This window comes from Myripristis murdjan, chromosome 9 (assembly GCF_902150065.1).
Source record: "Myripristis murdjan chromosome 9, fMyrMur1.1, whole genome shotgun sequence".
Taxonomy (NCBI): domain Eukaryota; kingdom Metazoa; phylum Chordata; class Actinopteri; order Holocentriformes; family Holocentridae; genus Myripristis; species Myripristis murdjan.
In genome coordinates, this window is record NC_043988.1 from 5,614,021 (window position 1) to 5,637,769 (window position 23,749).

General features: G+C 41.4%; 1 protein-coding gene across 1 annotated transcript in view; it reads right to left on the reverse strand.

Moving 5' to 3' along the window:
• Window positions 1-23,749, reverse strand: part of zmat4a (zinc finger, matrin-type 4a) — a 127,412-nt gene that overhangs the window by 26,007 nt on the left and 77,656 nt on the right. Inside the window, exon 5 of the mRNA XM_030059169.1 lies at window positions 8,413-8,634. Coding sequence (XP_029915029.1) covers window positions 8,413-8,634 — 222 coding nt within the window. The remainder of the gene's footprint in view (window positions 1-8,412; window positions 8,635-23,749) is intronic.

Consider the following 23,749-nt stretch of genomic DNA (forward strand, 5'->3'; position numbering starts at 1 on the left):
GGTTAAACGGCAGGAATCGATTCTGGAAAAAAAAACAATTTGTCGGATGGGGTGTTTGACAGGCTCGGCCATGGTCAAAGTTTAGCATTTTGAAGTGAGCCGTGATCACTGACACAATCATATAGCATTACATCTTCCTCTGGCAGCTGCGTGTGGAATTAAAAGAGACTGACTGACCGGTATAATGAGAAAAGAGTGAGCTGGCGGCTGGATCTCTGTGGGACACAGACATAGTTTCCATTCATGTGAGAATATGACTGGCAGCAGAGTTAAGCTCCCATGTAGGTTTCCTTTCTTTCTTGACAGCTGTTAGAGGCAAATTCAGGTCAGTCAGTCAGTCAGTAAGTGCCAACAACTTCACTCTGTACCTATACCTCTCTGACTACATCAGCCAACAGTGAAGGGGGGATGCTCTTCTGAAATTTTAGCATTGATTATGAATTTTTGCATCTTAGCTATAACTATACGACTCTATACCACACGATCCTCTCCGCTACTGTACCGCGTTCAGAGAGAACTACACATTGTCAGTCCACTGTGACTGGAAATGATCAGAACTTGTTTAGACTAGGCATGCTCGCTTATGATGGACACCAGAGACACAAAGGACATTAAATATCCCTCTAAATCTCCTTATCAGGCTTCAACAGTAGGGATTGCCAGCTGGATGCAGACTGCAGCTAGTTAACTGGTCAGTCAACTGAAAAAAGTTGCTGATGTATTCTTCACCCAGTGTTAAGCCTATTTTCTCTGCCTGTCTTTGCCATTGGCCCACTATCCTCTCTGTTGTGCGTTTTCAGACCAATCAGATTGGAGTAAATGAGCTCTGCGAATATTTGCTCCATGTGAAGGGTACCTTTGGTCAGACAGTTCCCCGGAGCAGAAATGCTGGCGAGTCTCAAATCACAAAGTGAAAAGTCTGAGGGCTTTTAGTTGCAGTATCAATAGTTCTCTTGGGTTTTGAAAAAGTTAACCTTGTACAGTTTCTGAGTGAGGCAGATTGAGCTGGCTCACATTTAAAGGCACTGACCTTTAACACAATCACACAGTCGATGTCCACGCCAGCAGCTGGCAGTGTGTGTGGCTGCATGCTGACAAAGCAGGTGACTGGCAGCCATCATCGAGTCTGATTAATGTACCGGCACCACTGATGGATGAAAAGGCTCACGGCTCTCATGCATTTCTGCTCTGGTTTTGTTTGTTTTTGTCTTAAGATGCAATTTGTGTTAACATGTGGTTCCATGTTATATGACGACAATGAAGCTAAAGGAAGGCTGTGATTTGTGATTTGTCAAAATTACAATTTTATCACAATCAATCAATACTTATCTGGTTGTTCATTTTCACTTTGCGCTGTGGGCCAGTGAGAGAACTTTCTAACAGCCTAATGACCGAACGACCTGATTGGACAAGTGGAGAGGAAATTCTTCACCTTGAACCCTGCCTTGTCAGCATCACAGTATGCACTTCCTCTTGTCTGATTCAGCTGATATATGGCGATGGATTGTTAGAAGCGTTAGGCCATCTATTTGCAGTTGGAGCGCCTTAAAAGAGTGCCGTTATATTCGTGCAATAAAAAGACTGAAGTAGCAATCACCTGATTGTATTTCTTCATTTTAAGAAAACTGCGGTGAGCTAAACTGTGGCCTTCAGCACAGTGAGACTCTGAGGGTTGTGTCAGAGTGAGCCTGTGCAGTAATACAGGAAACACACACATATGAACACATATACAGTAAAATACATAGAACATAATAAATGCTGAAGGTGAAATTACAAGCAACTACCTATTTTCATGTTCGGAGAGATCCAAAGCTACTGCAGGAAAATGACACCATTTTTTCTCAGTTCTAGTGTTTACACATTCCATACACAGTCCTTATTAGGCAACTATTTACATGGACGATTTGCTGTCGATTCATTTTCTATCAGATTTACATTTCTGCAAACATTACTAGCCTGTCTCAAGACTCTCTACATTTAACTCTGGATGAAATAGCAAATTTACATCAGTTATCCTGCGGAAATTAGATCCTGGATCTAATTTTCCCCCTTTGGAAATATGCTGGAAGCCCAACTTTGAGACAAGGTTGTAAAAATCAGACTACACATAAGCCAGTGTGCTCATTGTGGGTCATCAGACAATTTTTGTGAGTGACCATTAGCAAACTTTAAAAAATCATTGAGGAATTTTAAGGGTATGTGTGTTATATAATCCATTTTATAGTATGCTGCAAGTCCAAATATTGCAGCAGCTACATCCTTCTAATAATGCACACCTTACATAAGCGTACTTGCTCTGCACCCCTCCTATATATACACAGCTATGAAACATTTAAAGAGCGTCTTTTAAAATAGCAAAAGAGAGGCAGGATGTCCGATGTCTGCAGGGATCTAATCTAAAAATCCAGTGCTCATCCCCATCCCCATCCCCATCCCCGAGGTTAAAGTGAATTTAAAATGGTTCTGGGTGTGTAAACAAACAGAGGATGAAGTGGGGCAGATATGCAAAGCGCAGGATAGTTAAATAAAGAAAGGAGAACAAATAATAAACAAAAGTGGTTGTTTTCATGGCGCTGTGGTCAGAGCTGAGAGCTGGGTGGGCAGCAGGTACAGTTGACCCCTGAAGGGTCCTCCTCTCCACGATTCACACACAGTGGAGTGCGAACGGCATGCCCTCCCATCCTGGATACAACAGCCTGCTCTGCCTCTTCATTTCTCTCTCTCTCTCTGTCTCTCTCTCTCTCTCTCTCTCTCTCTCATTCGGCTGCCAGAGACAGCAACTTAACGTGGCTGCACTGCAATGTGTACTCAACAACAATGCACCGACCCTGGGCTGACAGCTCCTCCTCCTTCATAGGAGCCGTTGAATATTTCATCATGTGGCAATCTTCAGAGCCAGACTGCACTTTTTTTCTCGGCACATCAGACAAGTCGAGAACTGAGCAAGGGCAACACTGGAGGTCGGACAAAGGGAATGGAAGTGGTTGATGAGTGAGAGCAGAAAAAGAAGGACAGGGAGGGATATGGAAAGAAGAAACAACAGATGTGCTGCAAGTGATGCTGTGAAGGATGGATGTGCCAGCAGCATCCCTGCATCCCCATGAATTCTGCAGTCTCCCATCCCCACCCTGCCTGCGTGGCTGCCTGCTCCTCCTGCTGTGGTCCCATTCTCTTATCCACAGGCTCACAATGCTAGTTTTGCCTGTTAGGATGATTTGCCACTTCATTACTAATTGATAATCGCTGGAGAGAAACGCTAATTAGGCCAAGTGCTGAAGAGTGCAGCTCGCACGCTGACATTTCCAGCCTCCCCGTAATGATTGGATTGACGCTGGCAAATCAGTCTTTCCTGATACAAAGTGCAAAAGTGGCTTTGTGCAACGGAAATGAAGCTGAAGTTTTTTTTAAAGGGAAGAGGCAGAGAGGCAGCCCAGGCCCGGAAGCGTAACCTGTTTCAGGGAGGAGGACCTAAATTTTAAAGGAGAAATCTAAGTGCTGTTTTTTGTACACGCAAATGGACAAACTGCACCGACATTGAGCCAGAGGCAGGCGACAAGCAACATACAAACACATTTCTTCTTACTTTTGTTCTTATCTATGATCTTATTTTGTTAGTACACACTGATTTCTGGGATTCATTAATCTCTATCAGCAGATTATACTCGTGTGATGTTCTTTCCATTTGTAGGCATTTGCATTGGCTGAAATGTTGTCTAGACCTAAAACACCTATAGAAAGTATCAGTGTTTCTGTGGTATGTGAGAAAATGTTTGACTTCTGTAATAAAAGAAACAGAAATAAACAGAAGTGAGCACCCAGCAGCTACACTGGCCGTTCCCCCCAGAGGCTTAATCATCTTCAGACAATAGCCAATGGGTTTGAAGACAGGGGATTCACAAATATTTTCCTATTTTTGCTTTTCTCTACAGTAAGAAAATCTTATGAGTGATTGAGAACAGTTTTCGAGACGAGTCTTACCAAGATAAGAAAAAGGTTTCTCGCGGTCACAGTCCACAAATCGGTGGTCCAACACATGGTAAAAACAGCAAAAAAGCTTATAGTCTACAACAAGTCTGAAAAATAGATATGTCTAAATCAACTGTAGAGTGTTTATACAGAGAAACTGCATCTCTGTCAGTGTTGCAGTCCTCCTGCTGCCGTTTTCATTTTATTTCAGTAACTGTACGTCTCTGCTGAGACAACATTCACAGCATCACAGCTTTTTTGCCATTGTTGGCTTTTTAACTTTCCTGTAACACTATTGCTGATGTTCTGGAAAATCACTTTTTTTTTTTTTAAAGTTCACTTAACAGAACTATGTTAATAACAAATTCTCAGACACATGCTTCCAGTACACAAACAGGTGGGAAACCTGTGCAAAAGCAGATTTGGATGGTTACAAAAATTTGCATAACTGGAGTTGACTTCTCTTTGAGAGAATGAAAGAGAGATTTAGGAGAACGTTGCTGCATCTGGCTCATTGTGTACTCAAACCCTCAGCCTACATGACACAGCTCAGCTGACTGCAACCACTCAATTTGCCTTCAACCGGCCACAGCGTACCTGTGGGCACAAAGAACCAATCAGGCCTGGAATGAGGGGCCCGTGTCCAATCAGCTGTGAGGAGTTATCTCTCCCATTCGGCTTGGTCACGCTCCGAAGCCCTTTACAACACCTCTGGGCGCTTTCAGCTGTTTTGGCAGCCAGCCCTCCACCGGCTGGAATAATATTATTTAATTGTTATTGACATATTGTGACTGGGAGATGATAAGCAAGAACATTCTCTTCTTCTCCTCTGTAAAATTAACAGCTTGTGACATGCTCGTAGAGTCAGGATACTTAGAGACACGCTGACAACCGACAGCTCCAGTCAAGAGAGCTGTGTTTCACCTCCTTAATGGAAGGCTTTCATTAAAAATGACATATAATGGATAGTTCACCCACTTTGACAAATTTCATATTATTTCCCTTCCCCCCTAGCTGTTCTGTAGGACAGTAGTAGTGCTATCTTCCTCTCATCGTTACTGAGTGCTGGATACTGGCTGGATGCTCCAAATGCTAACTGTTAGCTGGGGGGAAATCCACTTTAGTGGTAGGAGGCTAACAGTCTTAAAAATAACCGCCTTAATCCACTGAGATTGTTAATTTGATTATGTGTAACAGAATTTTTACAGCCTTAAATGGCATTAAAATATTCAATAGCAGAATTATTTTCTTGTGTGGTCTCAGCTCTGCGCTGGTCCTCAGTTAGAGCGGTGGCTGGCAGGAGCCTGAGAGCTACGTGAAATGTGATAGAGGAGAGTGGAGGAAAAGAAGGAGCTAGACACAAAATTATGTGTCAGCTATGATTTATTACTCCAGAGAAAGTTATTTTTGTCCTCTGACATGCATACAATGTATTTTCAAAATGGGCGAACTATCCCTTTATCTGCTCCTATCACTGATTAATAAGACGCAATTGGGTTTCAACCTATATCCAGTTCCACCGCTGTTCTAAACAGTATCAAGTAGGGCCTTCCTGTGAAAAAAAACTCTAGCACAAAGGAAGTACTGTTTCACATTTATTCCTGTTGACGGGGAACTGTGAGGCTAACATGAGCAGCCATAGCCAACATGGCCGAACGGACAAAGAAAACTTCATCAACATATGTGTGATTCAAGGAAAAAGACAGTCCTACAGAGTGCAGAGCAAAAACACTACGTTAGTAATCGCTTTAATTTTATGGAAAAATCTATTTTGCCATCTTGCAAAATCTGGCTTGTGGGAACAGGTGCTTGAAACCTGGTGATCATATGGATGAGACATTGTTTATCCATTGTCTAGGTCACCCCGCTGTCCAGTGAAGTGCATCATACTGTACATGAGAAGTCTCATTATATAACACCTTGCCATGACTATGTCCTCTGTCATTCGACATAACTGAGACCATGCCAGTGCTCCAGGCTGGGAGGCACAACCAAAGCAGCTCTACAGGGTGCTGAGGCCATAGCAGCCAAAACAAATTGATTTAAAAAAAGTCCATCCTCATAAGTTGGGTCCTTTTTATTTTCATTTTTTACAGCAGCACTTTCTACATACCCATGTAATTGCTCGTATCTACTCCTGAGCAGATGCTGAAAGAAGAGAGTGGAACTTGTTTACTTTCTCCGTACTCACTGCTGGTCAGCCTGGAAGTTGAATGTAGCAACTTTAAGGTCACAGGCCTGCTTCTCGAACACTTGGACTCCCCTCAGCCCATCTTACAGTTTCTATGGGCCCCTGCAGGACATCTACTGATCCTCTTTACAGCCCAAGCCATTGTGAAATACAGAAATTGATAACAATGCTGCCTCTAAGCGAGTGCTGTCCAATCCTTTGTCACAGAGGAGGAGGATGCAGGTTTTTATACCAAAACAAACACTGCAGATCTGATCCCAATAATTAACACACTTTCAAAAAGAAATATGAGAACTAGTTACTGGAATCAGCTAGTCTGTGTGTGGGTGTCATGAAAACCTGTGGACTCTTCCATGAGGTGACAGCTGTGAATGTGGAAACACTATCAAGTATCTACAATGAGATATCGCATTGCAACATGTGTTATTGTACATGCTGTTAGAGAATATGTTAAGCTATGGTGACCAGCCGTCCCAGTTAATGTGGGATTTTCCCAGTTTCCAGTCAGGTGTCCAGTGTCCCAATAAATATCTGTAAAACACTAAAATGTACTGGAACATTCACTACCAAAATGGCACTTTTTTTGCAATTCAAAATGAACATACACAAATTATACACCAAAAATGTTTATGAGTTTTCTGCTGAATCTAATGGTGACAGGGTTGAAACAATCTGACTGCTACTTTGGACTCTATGAAGCCTCGGAAGCTGGTGACGTCATGTTCAACACACACTAACTGTCAGCCCTTTAGCTGGCAGCCTGCGTTTGTGCTCCCTGACAAACACCTTGTTTTTTGTTGTAAAAGGTATCTGACAATGAGTATAGATGTTATATTATACCAGTGCAATCTTTGTGTTTTGTGTTTGCTAGTGTAATCATACAGTTTTCAAGAAAGATACGTTTTGGCGGATTTTGGGAGACCAAAATCATTTTTCATCAGCTGAGGTGCTGTCCATGGTGCTGAAAGGTGCTCTCAGTGGGTACTGAAATAAGTGTCCCCCCCGTTCTGATGAAAACACCTGTGGTGCATGGATGAGCACATACATGTGCGTGTGCGTGTGCGTGAGGTCCATCCGAGGGTCATGGTTTGGTGTTATGAAAATATGGTCCCTATGTTAAGAGTTCCGAAAATGAAATACAGAAATGTAGGTCAATATTTGACTAAGAGTGAAAAAGCTTCCATATTATTCCACAACGCTAAGGCAAACCAGTAATTCAATACATTGACGCTTTATTGGCATGACCATCAAAAAATACACTATTGCCAAATAATCCTATAACTGTATGGACTGCATTTTGGTTCATATGAGCTATACAACAATAGATGCATTTGAGCCTGAGGGAGTTTTGTTCCCTCCTACAAGAGAGCTAATCACCAGCACATCATTCGGTAATAAGCCAACCATATACAGGAAAAAATCACCTTTGAATACTCGTATACTGGCTGAGGCCGATCTGCTTGTACTTCAGTTAGTGACTTCATGTATTTCTCCGAATGACTTTTGACTAGAGAGTGGGTGAGAACTTGTTGCCTTTAGCTGGAGGCTTTATGTGTAGGTGCAGGAGAGCAATGGGGAGCGTAATAACAGCGCGTGAGGTTTTGCAGTAAAGAAAAAGTCACATCCCTTATGGCTGCACTGCATTCCAGTCCGTTGAGGCTACTGCTGATGGAGAATTTGGGGTTGGTGTCTCTGCCTTTTCTATGATGGATTTATTCCTGTATGACTGCTTAATGTCAGAGCAAAATGTTGAATCTAGAGAGAAGCCTTTGCTCTTTGATTCTGAGAGACTGACACAGGACCCTGACATTTTAGATTGATTTTTTTTTTTTTTTTTGCCTTATTGAACGCAATACTTGTGCTGGAAATACTAAAGTGACAATGTAAAAGATTTTTGCCTTTGTTATGGTGGATTTTCCTTTAATATTACAGTTAGCAGGCGCAAAATGACCTGCATGCATAATTTATGCAGATATAATTTATGAATAGTCAGTTTCTGGAGCAATGAGATGCATTCTATAATGAACGTGATTTAGAATTTTGTGACTTTGTGGATTTTGTACAATACTGCAGTCAAAAGATACTTCAGTAAGTACTTCAGGAAACTACAAATTGACTTTGAAAATGACTCCAAAATGTAGAAATAACACAAGAATGCTACACATTATAGCAACAAGAACTGCTTCTACACTTGTTTTGAGGATACATGGGTAAATGTCCTTGATCAGTGATGTACTGGACCTCCTGTACTGTACCTTTCATCTCACCCATGTCCAGGGTCTTGCCCAGCTGCTCCAGCAGGTCTGCCCTGGCAGCGTTCTTCTTGTGCTTTTTGCCATCATAGTGTTGCTGAGCCATGCCAGGGTTGTTAAACCAGGCATTGCATAGCTGGCAGTAGCGGTCCGAGTCCCGGCGCTCTCGCGGAGAGGTCATGAGGGTCGTTTCTGGGGAGCTCTTCACAGGACTGGGGGGCACCTCTGCAGGAAACAAAGGAAAAATAATAATGATAAAAAATCAAACAGAACTGAGGCTACGCAAATATAAAACATCTTTGTACTGTTTAAAAAAATGAAAATTTTGAAATCAGTATGTATTCAAGTCACAGCAATAAAAGAGAGTGATGCCAGTAACATTTCTGACTTAGAAAAACACTCAACCGCAGTGCAGATTACTAGGAACAAGTCAACAAAGCCTAGAAATACAACTGAGCTTGTTGAAGAGGAGGTTTGTAGCCGCGAGACAGAGAACAATGTAAGGGCTTTAATGAGCACCGATCAGCAGCAATGTATCAGTGTGACTGCGGCCATGGTAGTGCAGCCCTCTGAATAACAAGCTGTTATCTCCATTAAATGCCTGAAGAGGAAAACCTAAATTCTACTTGGCAAACGGAATAAAGAGCCTGCTCTTCTCACGGCTGCCCACTTGTGCTTTCATGCATGGATGCCACCATTAACCCTGAACCAGCATCCCGTTGCACTGAGTGTTCCCCTACACAAAGCCGCGCTATCAAGTTAATCAGTTTTAACACATGAGTGCTTGGCCCACCCTAAGTCAACATTCACTGATGCCCTGCTACGTACCGCTGAGCAAGTCAACAATTCCCAGTATTAACCCTGGTGAATAACAGGGGAGATGCAATGTGCAGAACGCTAACTGTCAGCATTTTGCTCTTTAAAGGGATAGGAAACCAAAATATGCAATTTTGTTTGTCATCATTGGCTTTAAAAACCACCACGAAGCTGGCAGCATCTGAAGTCGTTTCTATGCAGAGAGAGGTCTATTGATTCCTCTGGAGTCAAATGATCGGTTTTGCCGGAGATTAAAAGCTACGTCCAAACATGAAAAGGGGGCGATCCAATCAGAGCATGACATTCATTTTTTATTCCTCCTGCCCCCGTTTGATTGACTTGTCAGCTGCTTCTGTTATCCTCCACCGGGCTCATCAAAGTAACTAAGGGTTAGGTCATCAGCACGCAACAATTTTGTGCTGTTCCTCGATATAAAAACACCATTTTGGGATTATATTACCAAGCTAACAGTCTATCAGAACAGGCAGGAACAAAATTCACTTTTTTAACTGGGTTTACCATCTATCTTTAACATCTATCAATACATTTGGCTGGTGTGGGAAATGAACCTAAGACTCTGTTTGTTGGATGATGTCTTCAACCAGGAGGTCCCCCCACCACCCACTGTGCCACCTCAACTAATGAAGTGATAATGAAGATATGATGGAACTTATTTCGTCATTGTAGGGTAGCAATGCACTCGTTACAATGTGGGCTATCATTTTTTTAACCACAAAAGTTGGAACTCACTGTGGTTTAGTGCATTGACCTTGAGAAGGAAGGTTACGCACATCTAGCGGCCCGGTGCAACCGCAGTCTGGCACTCGTGGCCAATTAGCAGCTGAAGATTCAGCGGCTTGCTCAAGCTGGAGAGGCGGAGGCGAACATCCATCATCCGCTTCACCCAAACGGCCACGAGCCCGCCCACTAATCTTCAGGTTAGCGCTGCCCCACATGTGTAATACAGCACGTCTCCAGATGACCCACCTACACGCAGTGCTTTGCCAGAGGGGGGGAGTAGTTTTAAATCTGGAGTGGGGGGCAGTATCGTATTAACACGCCATCATGACTTTATGCAGCATATAACCTGATGGTGGGCACATGGCAGGGCAGAGGGAAGGATGGCAGAATGTAAAAGGCAGAATTTAGAGGCTGCAGATAACTCAAAGAGTGTGAAATATTCTGCATATCATTTGTGGTGAATGACAATGGAACCAGAGAACAAAAAAGAAGGGAATTATTAGTTCCAAAAGAAATATGGAACTCACTACTTTGTTTGTTTAACCACCCATTCCTTCAAACTTTTATCATTAATTCTATTATAGTATACGGACATTGTTGTTATTGTCAGTAGTAGTAGTTGCAGTGGTAATAGTAGAAAGGACTACTACTGCGAGTGCTATTACTGCTCTAATAGTAATAGAAACATTTAATTTATTCCACTAGACACCATTTGGATATCATGTATTTTGGCTTGCATGTGAGGTCAGTTATCCACTTAAAATCATCTGTTCAGAAAATGAAATAAATGTTCTGACAATACAGGATATAAAATTATTTTCTTCATGCTTACAATTGAATGTAACCTCATCTAGCGTATAATAATACTTCTAATTTACAGCCTGCTCGAGTATCTGATAAGGAGATGCCATCCACATTCCAACTTTGAAATTCAGCTCGTCGCCTGTCAGCGAGTCCCAGTGAGTCATGCTGATATTCACAGCTTCCTTTGAAATCATCTGAGTCCGCTGTGCCAACGATGCCCAACAATTATTCAAAAAGGCCACCTTCCTGACACGGATAATTGTGACTCTGACATTTACAGTGCCCATCCAAACCACAGAGCTCAACCCAAGCTTGCATCTGAAATCCCTATAATTGTCATTAACCATTTTAGGTCAAACTGAAGTTCAACCACCGAGCAGGAAAGAGGAGACAAAATGGCCACTGATTGCCATTTCATCATTGTAACCCAGGGGAACCGGTTTGATTAAAAAACTACAAAAGGTCAAGAACGAGAGGAGTGGTATTTTGGCCAGATGCCATGTTCTCTTAACGGGTTAGCTATAGGAAAGAGTCATACACACCAGGGAATATAGGACAAGTCACTGCTGGCGCTCGTGCAGGATCATAAACACAGAGGTCCTATCACACTCCAGCAGGCATATGACAGACGGTGACATACAGGAGGTGACTCAGTTCAACATCAAGCACAACAAGCACAGAGGTCTCATGCTACTGTCACACAGCAAACAGTCCAACGAATGTCCCTGTGAAAACAACTCCTACTACTTCTAGTTCTTAGAAAACAGCAGCTCTTTAATGCTTTGGAACCCCAGCAAACTCACTTGATTTGTCTTTATTATGTATTTAAAATTGAATCAAACATAAAATATCATAAAATTACCACAAAGTTACCCAAATGTTTTGAAAAAAAAAAAAAAAAAAAAAAAAGACTATTAAACAGACAGAAAATGACTATAAAAAAACTATCACAAAAAAGAACAAGAAAATGAACCCCCCAAAAAGAACAGAAATTTTTAGAATGAAAAGAAAATGACTGGAAAAATAGCACACACAAAAAAGTTTTTAAAAAGGTACAAGAAAATGACCAGAAAAAAATGAAAAAAAAAGAAAAAAGAAAACTGATAAAATGACCAGAAAAATATATTATTTCTTCTTCTTCTTCTTCTTATATTATTATTTGACATGAAATTAGTAGGGATTTACTATAAAATTACCCCCCGTCCCAAATAAATAAATAAGTAAATAAATCATACATACATACAAACCATGTAGGTGGGTTATCATTGCTACTTTTATTTTGCGCTATATTTACACAGATTTTGTAAGCTGGTGCAGGTCACAACTATTCAATGTCAAAATGTTTTCTGAGACGCTATGCACCGCCATAAACACCCCCCGCACAACATCTTTTGTCCTCATTTTGTCCCGAATGTTCTTCCACAGTCTTGCCAGCTAGTTCGTCGTCACGCCTGCCCTGCACTATTTCTTTAGTCCTCCCCTTGTGTTGTTGCAGCCAGTCCCTCCAGCCCAGTTTGCAGTAAGTCCTGGTCTGGGTTTAGTTTCTTTCTTAGTGTTTGCCTTTGCCAGTGTGTGTTTGTCAGCCTGCCTGTTCCTCAGCTCCTGTGTTCTACCTGCCGTTAGTCACCATTACCATTCTGCACTTGAAGCCATCATTCCTGTGTCTCCTGCTACACAAAACACTAACACCCGCACTCCAGCTGGTGCTAACAATTAATGCTGATTACCACTAACAGCTAGCAGCCGCAGCACAACACACCCTCAGCTCTCAGAGGAGTGTAACACACCTTTCTGACCTATAACAACCACAGCAAACAACTCTGTGCCTGTTCTACTCCATTCAAGTTCTGTGCATACAACACACCGATCTGCTGCTGCTCTTATGTTTGGGCGAGCCATCCAGCAAAAAGGAAGAATAGATGTAGGCTTTGAAAGCATGTAAAAATCTTGGAGGACTGTGCGAGAACAAAGGAAGGAAAGGGAGGAGGAGAAGCAAATACTTTTTTGCAATACACTGAAATGACATGGGCAGTATTATGAGGCCCGACTAAATAAATGTAAATCATCATCACTCTAGCCTCCCTTTATTTCATATCCCTGCATCTAAAAAGGCCCAGGCCATCCTTCCAGCAGCCTGCTAGTGTTACCTAAAGTCTTTACGTTCAATAAGAGGCAGCAAACTCCTCATTCATAGCAGTCTGCATTATTGTGGGGCAACTGCAGTCTCACTCCAGTCTCATAGATAACCCAGCAGGCACATAAAAGAATGGAGCCCTTTCCTCCCATTTAGTGCATCATTAGAGCCATACTGTTTAACACCCCTCTGTGCTTTGATGGAGAGTTCAGCTCAGTTCAGAAGGCGGGGCCCGCCGCCATCGCCAAGAGGCAGATGGTGTCGACTCGGTTTCCTCGTGACATTGTATTGTTGCACCTGCTGCGTAAAGGACACTAAAAAATCACTGAAAAGGCCATTGCCGCTCCGCGGTGTATGATTAGGAAACAACAAAAGGGAGCGCGCGCTTTACTGTGCCACACAGCCAGGAAACAAGCTGAACTCATGAGATTTGGACAGACAAGGACAGGGTTGCTGCTTGGCACTGAGAATATGAGAAGAACAAAGAAACACCAGGACGACTTGCAGCTTGTTTCCGAAGCATCGCAATGTCTTTGACAGTTGTGTCTCAGAAGACCCATTTTGGTGAAAATCTCCGTTCACAATGATATGAATCACCCGGGACTGATGGTCTTGATTTATCATCGTCAAGTCAAGGAGACAGCACACATGCCAGATTTCATAATGGCAGCCTTGTCATTGGTTAGTCAGCGGACACACAGTGCAGGGCTTTATTGGCCTGATAAGCTTACTCCTGTCTGATGCGATGTGGGGGTGAATGGCTCTGCCTGTTGGTTATGATTATGAAAAGTAGGCTAGTGTGTGGCAATACAGCACACAGGCTTGTTGGACACAGCATATTTATGTATCTTGAATTTCGGTGGGATGCTCATATAATATAAGAGTGCATAATGTTACAGATTGTTCAAATGCTGAATGCTGATTCAATAATGGGTTTTTGAAGGCTGATAGCTTTTTGGATGTTTTGTGTTAATATTCACTATCTTGTCATTTACTGTGCTAGAAAAAAAAATCTAATCCAATATAAGGGTCCACTATTCTTGTTTGGGTGTAAAATCACATCCTCACTTTACCTCTATCGTAGGCTATTTTTATGTAAAGCCAAGTATTTGACCCATATATCCATCCTACCCAAACATACAGTATGAGTGAAATGTATATGTTTCTATGTAGGCTGGATGTGTCCCTTTGTTATATGTGTGAGTTCCTGCTGTCGTTGTATCAAATCCACTGTGAGACCTAGTGAGCTGCCAAAATGTCTCTCTGCATCAGTGTCAAACAACCTCTTGTGCCTTTTATTGTACATGGGAATTAAAGGGATTCGGATTGTCTAGCTGCTGGGGGGTTTCCTGTCCTTCAGAAATGACTTTTACTGTGGCACATCATTTGTGTCACCAGGGAGATGCATACTACAGTTGTTACAGTTGTTTGACTAGAGGACAAACACACAGATGCCTTACTTTCCCACTAATGCATTTTTTAAAAAAATTATTATTACAGAATGGCTTTTGATTGGGCTTCATGGAGAAAACTTGAAAACTCGCTAAACCTGTAAAAAGAACACATAAACGCTCAGATAAAAAAAAATGAAACCCATCAAAATTGGCGTTGTGAGGTTTTGATGCAACAGTAGTGCCGCAGTAAATGTGGGGATGTTGCATCATAAATCAGATTGAAAGAAATGAAATGGTGTTTCAGATCGCTCTGCTGCTTGGTCTTTATTGTGTAGTGAATTCTGTTGGCGCTGTCTCTCGCGCTCTCAAGCTTGTTGTAATTTAGTTATTTATACTGCTTCAGGGGGCCAAAAATAAAGAATTGTCATTAACCTGTCTGGTTAAATAAAGTAAAAATACATTGGAAAACACCAGCAAAACAAGAAAGCAGGCCTGACAAGCGCCCATATTCCTTTTCGACCCCACAATGGCTACGTGAGAAACTCCATATGTTAAACCGATGCTGTATTTAAGTCCCCAGCTGACCTAGAACATTTAATCAACACGGTCTTTGCCTGCACTAGCTTACAGCATTGCATTGTGTTTAAAAGCTGTATCCCCACCTCGTGTGGTATCTGTATGCAGACAGAGAGACAGCACATTGTAGACCTATTTAGCATGAACAGAGTTATAAATCTGAGGAGATTCAGCATCTGTGAGGAGAAGGGATCAAAGTGCTCTGAATCCATGCAGTTATCTCTTCCTACAATGCCTTTCCCTTTTGGGCTTTCTAACCCCCCTCTGCTTAACAAGCCTGTCTGTACGACTCAGGAAGCGAAATATTCTCTCATATTTTCACTTTGTCTCTGAGGGGGGATCACTGCAAGCTGTGCAGACCGTGGAAAACAAACAAGCACAACATCTCTATCACTGAGATTCATAACCATCTGTAAGGGTGAAGTCCCACAACGCTGGACCGGCACTGCAGACTGTGTGTGTCCTTTGGACATGGCAAAGTCAGGCTGGGACAGGCAAGGATTCCTATAGTGAAAGACTTTGCTTTGCAGGCCACTTCACTTTTACCACACTACTCACGCTGACTGGTCCATCTTTTTAGAATTACAAAAAAGTACACAAAAATCAATAAAAATCATCCTGTACAACTAATATCGCACAACCAGCGGATTCCATGAAATCATGTTAGTTTGTTTTCATGAAACCATCTAGCCATGGTCCAACCAGAGCCTCACTGGAAGGCACCAAGTGGCTGGACCAATCAACATACACTGAGGAATAGTTTTTAGTCTGGAACCAAGCCAACCAGCAAGACATTAATCGTGACTACAAAACATTTGATCCCGACCAAAATATATATATGGAAAATGGAAAAAAGTTCTTGAATTTAGCATTGTGACATATCAAAGGAAATCATGGTTGCTCTTTGGTAAAAGATTGTAGAGTTCAGTGGTAACAGTGACCAACAGTGACATTTAAGGGTGTGGTGAAAAGTTTCCATGGTAACAACGAGCTCCACCAATCCTAGATGTTGATTGTTATATGTTAGGATTGTGGGTAGTATTGTGGGTATTGTAGTACTTCTCCATGTCATCACAAATAAAACATGTTTTTCTTAAACCCAGCTTGATCTCATACAGACGTGTGGCTTCTACAGGAACAAATACCATTGTTTCAACTGCTCATAGCTCATGGTAAGTCTACCTATGATGGTTAGGACATTATGGCTAATAATCACTATCTACATTTCAGAATATGTTTAGGATTTCACTTCCAAGCCTCACTGTTGAGCTCTATAGGTGTGACTTTGGTGGTGACCACAGCGAGAGGCCACAGTGCACCAAATTTGGACACAGAAATAACAAGACAATAACATATAACGATTTTACTTAGTCAAATATCAAGAATCATGTACTGACATGCCAATTTTCTTTACTGTTAGCTAATGATGGACAACTGATCCAGTCACCTGTTATGAATTTTTGTATGTGCTCGTTGCTGTTGGCCCTATTCCAAATGGCTTGAAGGTGAGAGGTGAGCCACAAAAATGAAATGACAGAGTATGGGATCAAGTCTGCGCAAGTTTCAGAAACATGGAGGTAAATAGATAAAGAATAGACCTGCATGCAGCAGTAAAGTGGACCTTAGAACTGTCTGTGTGAGGTTCTATTTTAGCTCTTATTCTACTATCCTAGCACTCCTTCACTCTTACATGACCACTTGATTGTCACAGGAGCATTTTAAGAGCAGTAAGACCCTGACATTTCCACACTTTTTAGTTTGCCTTATCTGCTTGTACTTTTGATGATCTAGAAACTGAGGTTCACTCTACTGATGTACTTGTTAAAAGTGGCGCTGAATTAGAACACGACCTCAATATGTAATATGTACCTGTACCAAAATATAAAAAGTACTAAATCCTGAGCCAGCCCATGTGACAAATATTCGAGAAAGAGCAGGATGCAGTTCTAAAGTGCCCAATTAACAATTTAAATGTGAGTTAATATTCCTACACATTAAGTGTTGGTTAACAGAGTGCAGTTGAGAACTTTAGAGTCAATAACAGTCCCCATTAAGAAGACAGAGATTCGTTGCTATAGTGTGATGAGAATATTTTGTCTTATAAATTACAGTGTGCAGATTCTCTTAGTGACGTCAATGCAGGGAGCTATGTCCCTGTGTTGATCTGCAGATGTTACAGTTAGTGACATTTGTGGCAGCTACTGTGCTCATGGCCAAGACGGTTGGAAACAGGCCAGGAATCGGCAACATGAGCTTGCAGTAGTGCTCAGACAAACTCGATTAGCCATGTGGAGGAATAGGAAAATATACGTGGCTGTGACTCTATAAAAATACTAATGACCAATTAGCATTTATTCAGCCCGCCTGAGATGCAAAAAAATGGAACTGTATTAATTTAGGGAACTGGACTGCTTACCAAACTGACAGTTAACATTCAGCTAAACATGCATGTGGATGAACACATACTATATGGGTCACTGAAATTGTGCATATTAACATAGCTGTGTAAGAAAGCGCCTGGCTAAAAGGGCAAAGAAGAGTATGTATTAGCTTATAGAGGTCATGTTTACCAGCTGGAGTTACAGCCTATTGGGAAAAAAATGTAAAAAAAAAAAAAATTCCATTTATATCTACTGCATCTTTCAAAAATGTGTTTTATATTTAGAGTATTACCTTATACAACACTTATTTTAGATAGGCGACCATGTATTTTTGAAGTGTTTATCATGGGTTCCGGGTGGGTTTTATGGACCTGGGGTTCATAAAACCTGCACTGCCTATAAAATTCTTTGTAAACCTTCTGCTCACATTGGAAATCTTTGAAGTAGAGTTTATGAGATTCCCCCACGACAGCAGTGATACCTGCTCATCATATTGTGTATTGAATTCAAGTCAGCAGCACCATGTATGGATGGATGCCCGCATGTTTTTGGGTGAATGGGTAAAGAAATGCTTGGCAGGCCTGTGTTTCTGCAATATCGGCTGACAGCGGGCTGGAACAGCAGAGGGTCCCGAGGGACGAGTGGATCAACGGAGGCAGTCCGCCACTCCACTGACGTTACTTATGTAGAAATCAATAGTCTGGGCCTCCTGGTGCCCTGGATTTATCTTCCTGACATTTTCTATTTGTGGCAGATCTGGGCGCCGTACAATGGAGGTGCTCTAAATTATCACTTCGAAGATAAAACAAGTGCAATCCAAAGCCACCACTTCTTTTTCCTCCATTTCAACGAGGCTCTGTGAGCTAAGTGCGTAACAAGACACAAACAAAAGACCAAATCTTTTCCTTTTATGCATCTTATGAGGCTGTAAATTTGCCTATTCTGTGTGCCTCCAAATGAGATGGTCTGTGACCGTGGGTGCGCAAAGGTTAAACCAACATATTGGCCTTTTAATATAATCCTGATATCAGTCAATATGTGTCATCTACCTCCAATATGATCGATATGACGCAGTTTGACTGATTGCATATCGACCAAGACTGCACTGGTTGTCTTTGTGAAGCTGGGAATCTATGTGCATTACATCACACATGAATGCATGCATGAATATCTAATTTATTAAAATTGCATTACTATGATCACATTCAGGGGAGAGTTTTGGTGGCTAGTGGTAGTCTAAATGTGGTTTCAGGGACTTTTCCTCCCACACAAAAACCCAACAAGACAAGAATCCTTGAGGGAAAAAAAACATGCAGAGGGGTTTTTAGTGCAATGATTAGTAGACTGGCCCAATGATATGAAAACAAAACAAAGTAGGCCATGTTTTTGTTTGCCTTTTGCCTTTCTTTCTCTTTTTGGCAAGGGTGTTTCAGTTCATTACAAACTTTCCTCAGTGTTACAAAGCCGGGTGTTTTTATAATGCTGATGATTGGTATTTACTAAAAAAACCACACAATGTCCACATTTCTATTTAAATAAAACAATCTAAAAGATATCCCTAAGAGAGACTATATCAAGAATATACTGCCAGGACTGGAACAGAACAGAAACAAAGACGATGACTATTGGCATAAAATACTGGCTATTGGCTGCACAGTCTAAAATATTCAGTATCATCCCTTTGTGTATCATCCCTTTAAAATTTTAAATCGATCAACCCAGCAAGGACAGCAGTTCTGCCAGAGAAGTGACTTTAACAAACTTCTGCAACTTTGCCAATTCTGAAAAAATACGCAAGCCTGCGTGCATATGCGTGTGTATGTGTTTGTGTGTGGGAGTGTGAAGTCAGTCTGTCAGGTGGGGAGGAGGCTCTGCTGGGTCTCTGCAGTTTGCTGGGTGTCAATGCGATTGATAGCTTTGTCATCGCCTCCTTTGGCTGCGACCGGAGCTGCCTCTGTTCTGGACCATTGGCCACAGATGGCATGCTTAATGGCTGTATCTGTCAGTGGCATGTGGCAAAGAGAGCAAATAGCAAAGGGTTTTGTCTGAGCGCTACATCATCAGAAAACGACCAAAGCTGTTAGAGAGCAAAGTATCAACAGCAATCTGAGGTGATGACTGACTAAAACTATGGCAATGTCCCTGCATCTCATGCCATATTTAGACAGAGGATGCCAGTGATCTGTATCACTTTAGGTAATATAGATTAATGAGTGATAGCTGACATGAAATCATTATTTTGTCAATATGATCAAAATCGTGTAGATCACTACACTCAGTGAATCAGCTGAGAGGGGAACAGATGCTCCCAAACAAGGATCTTTGAACCTATAAATAACTTATAAAAACTAAAAGATCAAAGAACTCACTGTTGAGTTTTCCACCTATATGTTTTGGGTGATATGAGTCCCACAAACACACATCCATCCTGCCCCACTGTCCTGGGGTGAAGGGAGTGAGAGAAATCACACAGAAACTATCTGGACTTTGCTCTCTGAAAACTGTCTTTGTTTGTATTTTAAGTGGACTGCTCCTTTAAACAAAAGCAGCGAACTTTGTCTTGCTGCAGTGCGAGGTGCAATAAGTACAGTCTTTACTGCCTCATCACACAAAAGGACCAGAAACTATCTGAAGGTTGATCAGTACCAGCGACTCAACAATGACTCCACGTGCGGAGATTCTTGGCTTTCAAACCTCCCTTGTTCTGTTTTGAACACCCCCGACCCCCACCCCTCCTTTTCATAGACAATTCTGTTGTATTCTGCTAACTTACTGCACTACATTGTGAAACCACAGATTATTTGAATTAACAAATAAGAAACAGGCCACCGTAAATAAAGGGGCCAGAAGGCGGAGGAGGACTTTCTCAAAGACTTGTGGAGATGAGTTCAGTGTTGTTGTCATTCCAACTGGTTCCCAAACTGGTTGACAGAGGTCATAGATCATTTAATGCCCCCTTAACAACCAAATCAACCAGTCTCTGAAACAGTTACCACTATGACAATTAAGGACTTAAAGCTACACGTTGCAAAGTGCTAAGGGCTGATGTTAGTGAGGACCAATGAGATTCAGCCGACATAAAATGTGGAATAAACACATAATTTAATGAATAATTTTTTTGGCATTTGAAAAGACTCTCACTTAAAAAAAACCTTGACAGTTTTGTACAGTGCACCCCTGAGTTATCCATCATGATCAAAATTGATAAATAATTTGTTTTAATTTAAAGTTATCAAAATAAATTACCAGATATGAGTATGAAGTTATGTAAAGGAATGCATAATTTCCTCCTCGGCTCTTATTTCTTTGCCACATAGGGACTGTGGGGATATTTGCTCCATCTATTGCTGCTGTGTATTGGCTCTTTACTGTGCTGGCAATATAGCAATTTCTGCTTATTCTACTGCGGCACTCAGCCGGTAGAATGCTAACCATATGAATACAAACGTGTATTGTTTCTTTATTGATTTGCTTTCAGACTGGGTCAGGAGAGGGCAAACAATATGTACCGACATAATGTGCTTTTTTTGTTTTTGGGAGGACAGGGGTGGTGATGCAGGAGTGCATCTACTGCTGAAATATTCAACACAAGCAGAGTAGCCACCTGGTTAGAGGCAAATCCACCACAAGATACTTCACCACGAATGGAGAGTCACATTGTATCTAAATCTAACCACAGCCAAAATGTATTTATCATGCATGTGATCTCACACATAAGCCAAAAATTGTCTTGCAACATTCATTTGGTTTCAGATTTACTAATTGTTGGTATGTGTGAATTTGTCTTGTGACCTTTACGAATGATTTATTCATTCATTTTCTTAACTCCTTTATTCCTATTCATGATCACGCAGGGAAGCCTACCCCAGCATGCACTGGGCAGGAGGGAGGGAAGCACCGTGCAGATGTCGTTAATCTGTCTCAGAAATTTATTCCAGGGAGAATTCCACTGAGAATGTGTCTCAGTGGACTTATGTAAATCAAAAAAAAAAAAAAAAAAAAAAAGAAAAGGAAAAAGAAAAAGAAAACAGCACAGACAGAGGCACAACTGTGAAAATGTAATATTAACTAGTACACACAAAAAAATTAACAACAATATTCAACATATCCACACAGAACAGATCTTCCTTGCATAATCAGCCACACCCAAGGCTGAGATAAGGGCGGTATGCTACCTTTTTTTAACTCGGTCATTCAAGAGGTTGTACGTTTGCAGTGTAGCTACTGAGCAGCTACTGAGCTGAACTACAGATGTTTTGTGGCTAAAATCCTGCAGAGAGGAATTATTTTGTGCTTTTGTCATGGATACAGATAACCACTTAAAAGACAAGAGCTTTGTGCCCCAATCGCCAATTCAGCTCTGAAGGTGCAATTTGGTGAAAGTAAATTTGCATGGGAGAAAAGTGGGGAACTTCAGCAATGCCTCTGTAAAAAAAAAAAAAAAAATGCACCGTCTTCTCAGTCCATAGAAAACTTCATACAGAAAGCTCTGGTGGAAATCAGAAAGTAAAAAAAAAAAAAAAAAACAAAGCTGCGGTTTGAATATAAATTACTTGGACAACTGGAGCGTCAACAAGCCATGGTAAACAAACAAAGCTCAAGGTTCACCTCCTCTCATCTGCCATGCCCACTGTGGACTCAGGTGTTGGACCCGAGAGCAATCTCTGAGTATAATGTTTGCTAGGCTTCTCATTCACTGTTTCCCCCAGTGACCGTCTCTCATTATTTTCACAACTGCCAATTTGTAAGTAGATTCAAGGTGAGCAGCTGCCAGCGGATTACAACAACAGCACACTTCCATCACCTCAAGGTATACAGCAGTTGGTGATTAAATCTAAATAGTAAGAAAAAACAAAGCACAGCTCTAGACTGGGGAGCCAGCCAACAACTGACAAAGAAAAGAGCATCACCTACAGAAACTCCATCAAAACAAAATCCGAGGAAAGATAAATCACAGTGTACAGCCCACACTGTTGTATCTTAAAGGACTATATCAGGGATGCTGCATGTTTAGCATAATATCTACATGAAATATAAACCTCTTTTCCCAGAGAAAGCAGTTGTATTTTAAAACTCCAGTATCATTCTCCCTCCCTTTTATTCAGCCATTGGTTTCCACTACGATATGAAAATGAACGTTCAGAGACTTCAAACTTTCTCCACACCAGTATTCCATCACTGTAATAAAGTCCTCCACGTTAGTTTTCCTAAGAGCAGCAGCACTGTTGGGTGCAGTGAAACGGTCTCTCTGCCAGGGAAAATAGTCCCCAGGGAAACATTTGCTTTCCATTATAAGGTGAATGTTTCAACCAAAAATTCATATTTAAAAAATCAAGGGATTGTGATTACATGTTGTCAAATCTTAAGCAACCCTACATGACTTGCAAAATGGTTTGTTGCAATGCAAAATGTAGGGAAATTGTAGTAAATTGGCCAAACATTCTGACTCACGGGTAGGGTCCCTTAAGAGCAGTGCAAAAGCAGCAAAGCAATGACCAAAGAAGCATCGAAGATGTCACCGAAATATGAATAAAAAATGGGCAAATTGTGTGGGGTGATGGTATTTCTTGCAGGATAGAAAGAATACACAGTGCAAAACTCAAGTAGCATTACTTAGAAGAGAAAGTAACCCATTTACAGTGTGTACAGTTAAGTTCATTCAATGCTCCCAAACTAGCCATAACAAAAACAACAAGGTTGGACAGCTTTTTGACTAATGTTAACTATCACCATTAATAATTTGGGGATTTAATGGGGTTAAATCTATAATCACTTATAGGGGTGTGACAATTCACGGATGCATCTAGATGCTCTGGGCTTAATGTGTAAGATGCAGCTACATGGATTCAGATTGCCTGTGAGGCTGGAAGTGGATCACGGAAAAATCTGCGACACCTTGCAAACTGATACATCTCGATAGGATGTGCATGTGTTTTATTTTTGGCATCGAACAACTGCCTTTGTTTTTCCTTTCACATTGGGCCTATCTTTCTGTTTTGTTTTTTTTTCTCTTCGTTTCCTCAAAGATGTTGACCAGCAATGAAGAAATTTATGTCACACTGGAAAACATTCACAAATACCAAGTGTGGAACATGTTTGTGTTTGCTGCAAAATGTTTCTGCAAAAACATGCTGAATAGCAGTGAGAGAACACCCAGAGAGTCACTTTGGGATGGCGAGCAACATCACCTGCAGTGTCAAGGACTGAAAAAGGTACCATCAAATGTTCCTACACACCAAACTTCCTCTGTATTCTTCATATGCAACCCAGTATCATCATATGTAACAGAGTATCTCATTGCACAAAAGCATAAAAAACAGTGGACTGTTTTAAAGTATTGTTTACAGTTGAATGATTTACACGCTTCACTACCAACAAATGACACTCCTAATAAGATGTTAACACCATTGTGATGTTCTCTCTCTCTCTCTCTCTCTCTCTCTCTCTCTCTCTCTCTCTCTTCTGTAAATCTGTCAGGATGCATCTAATAGCTG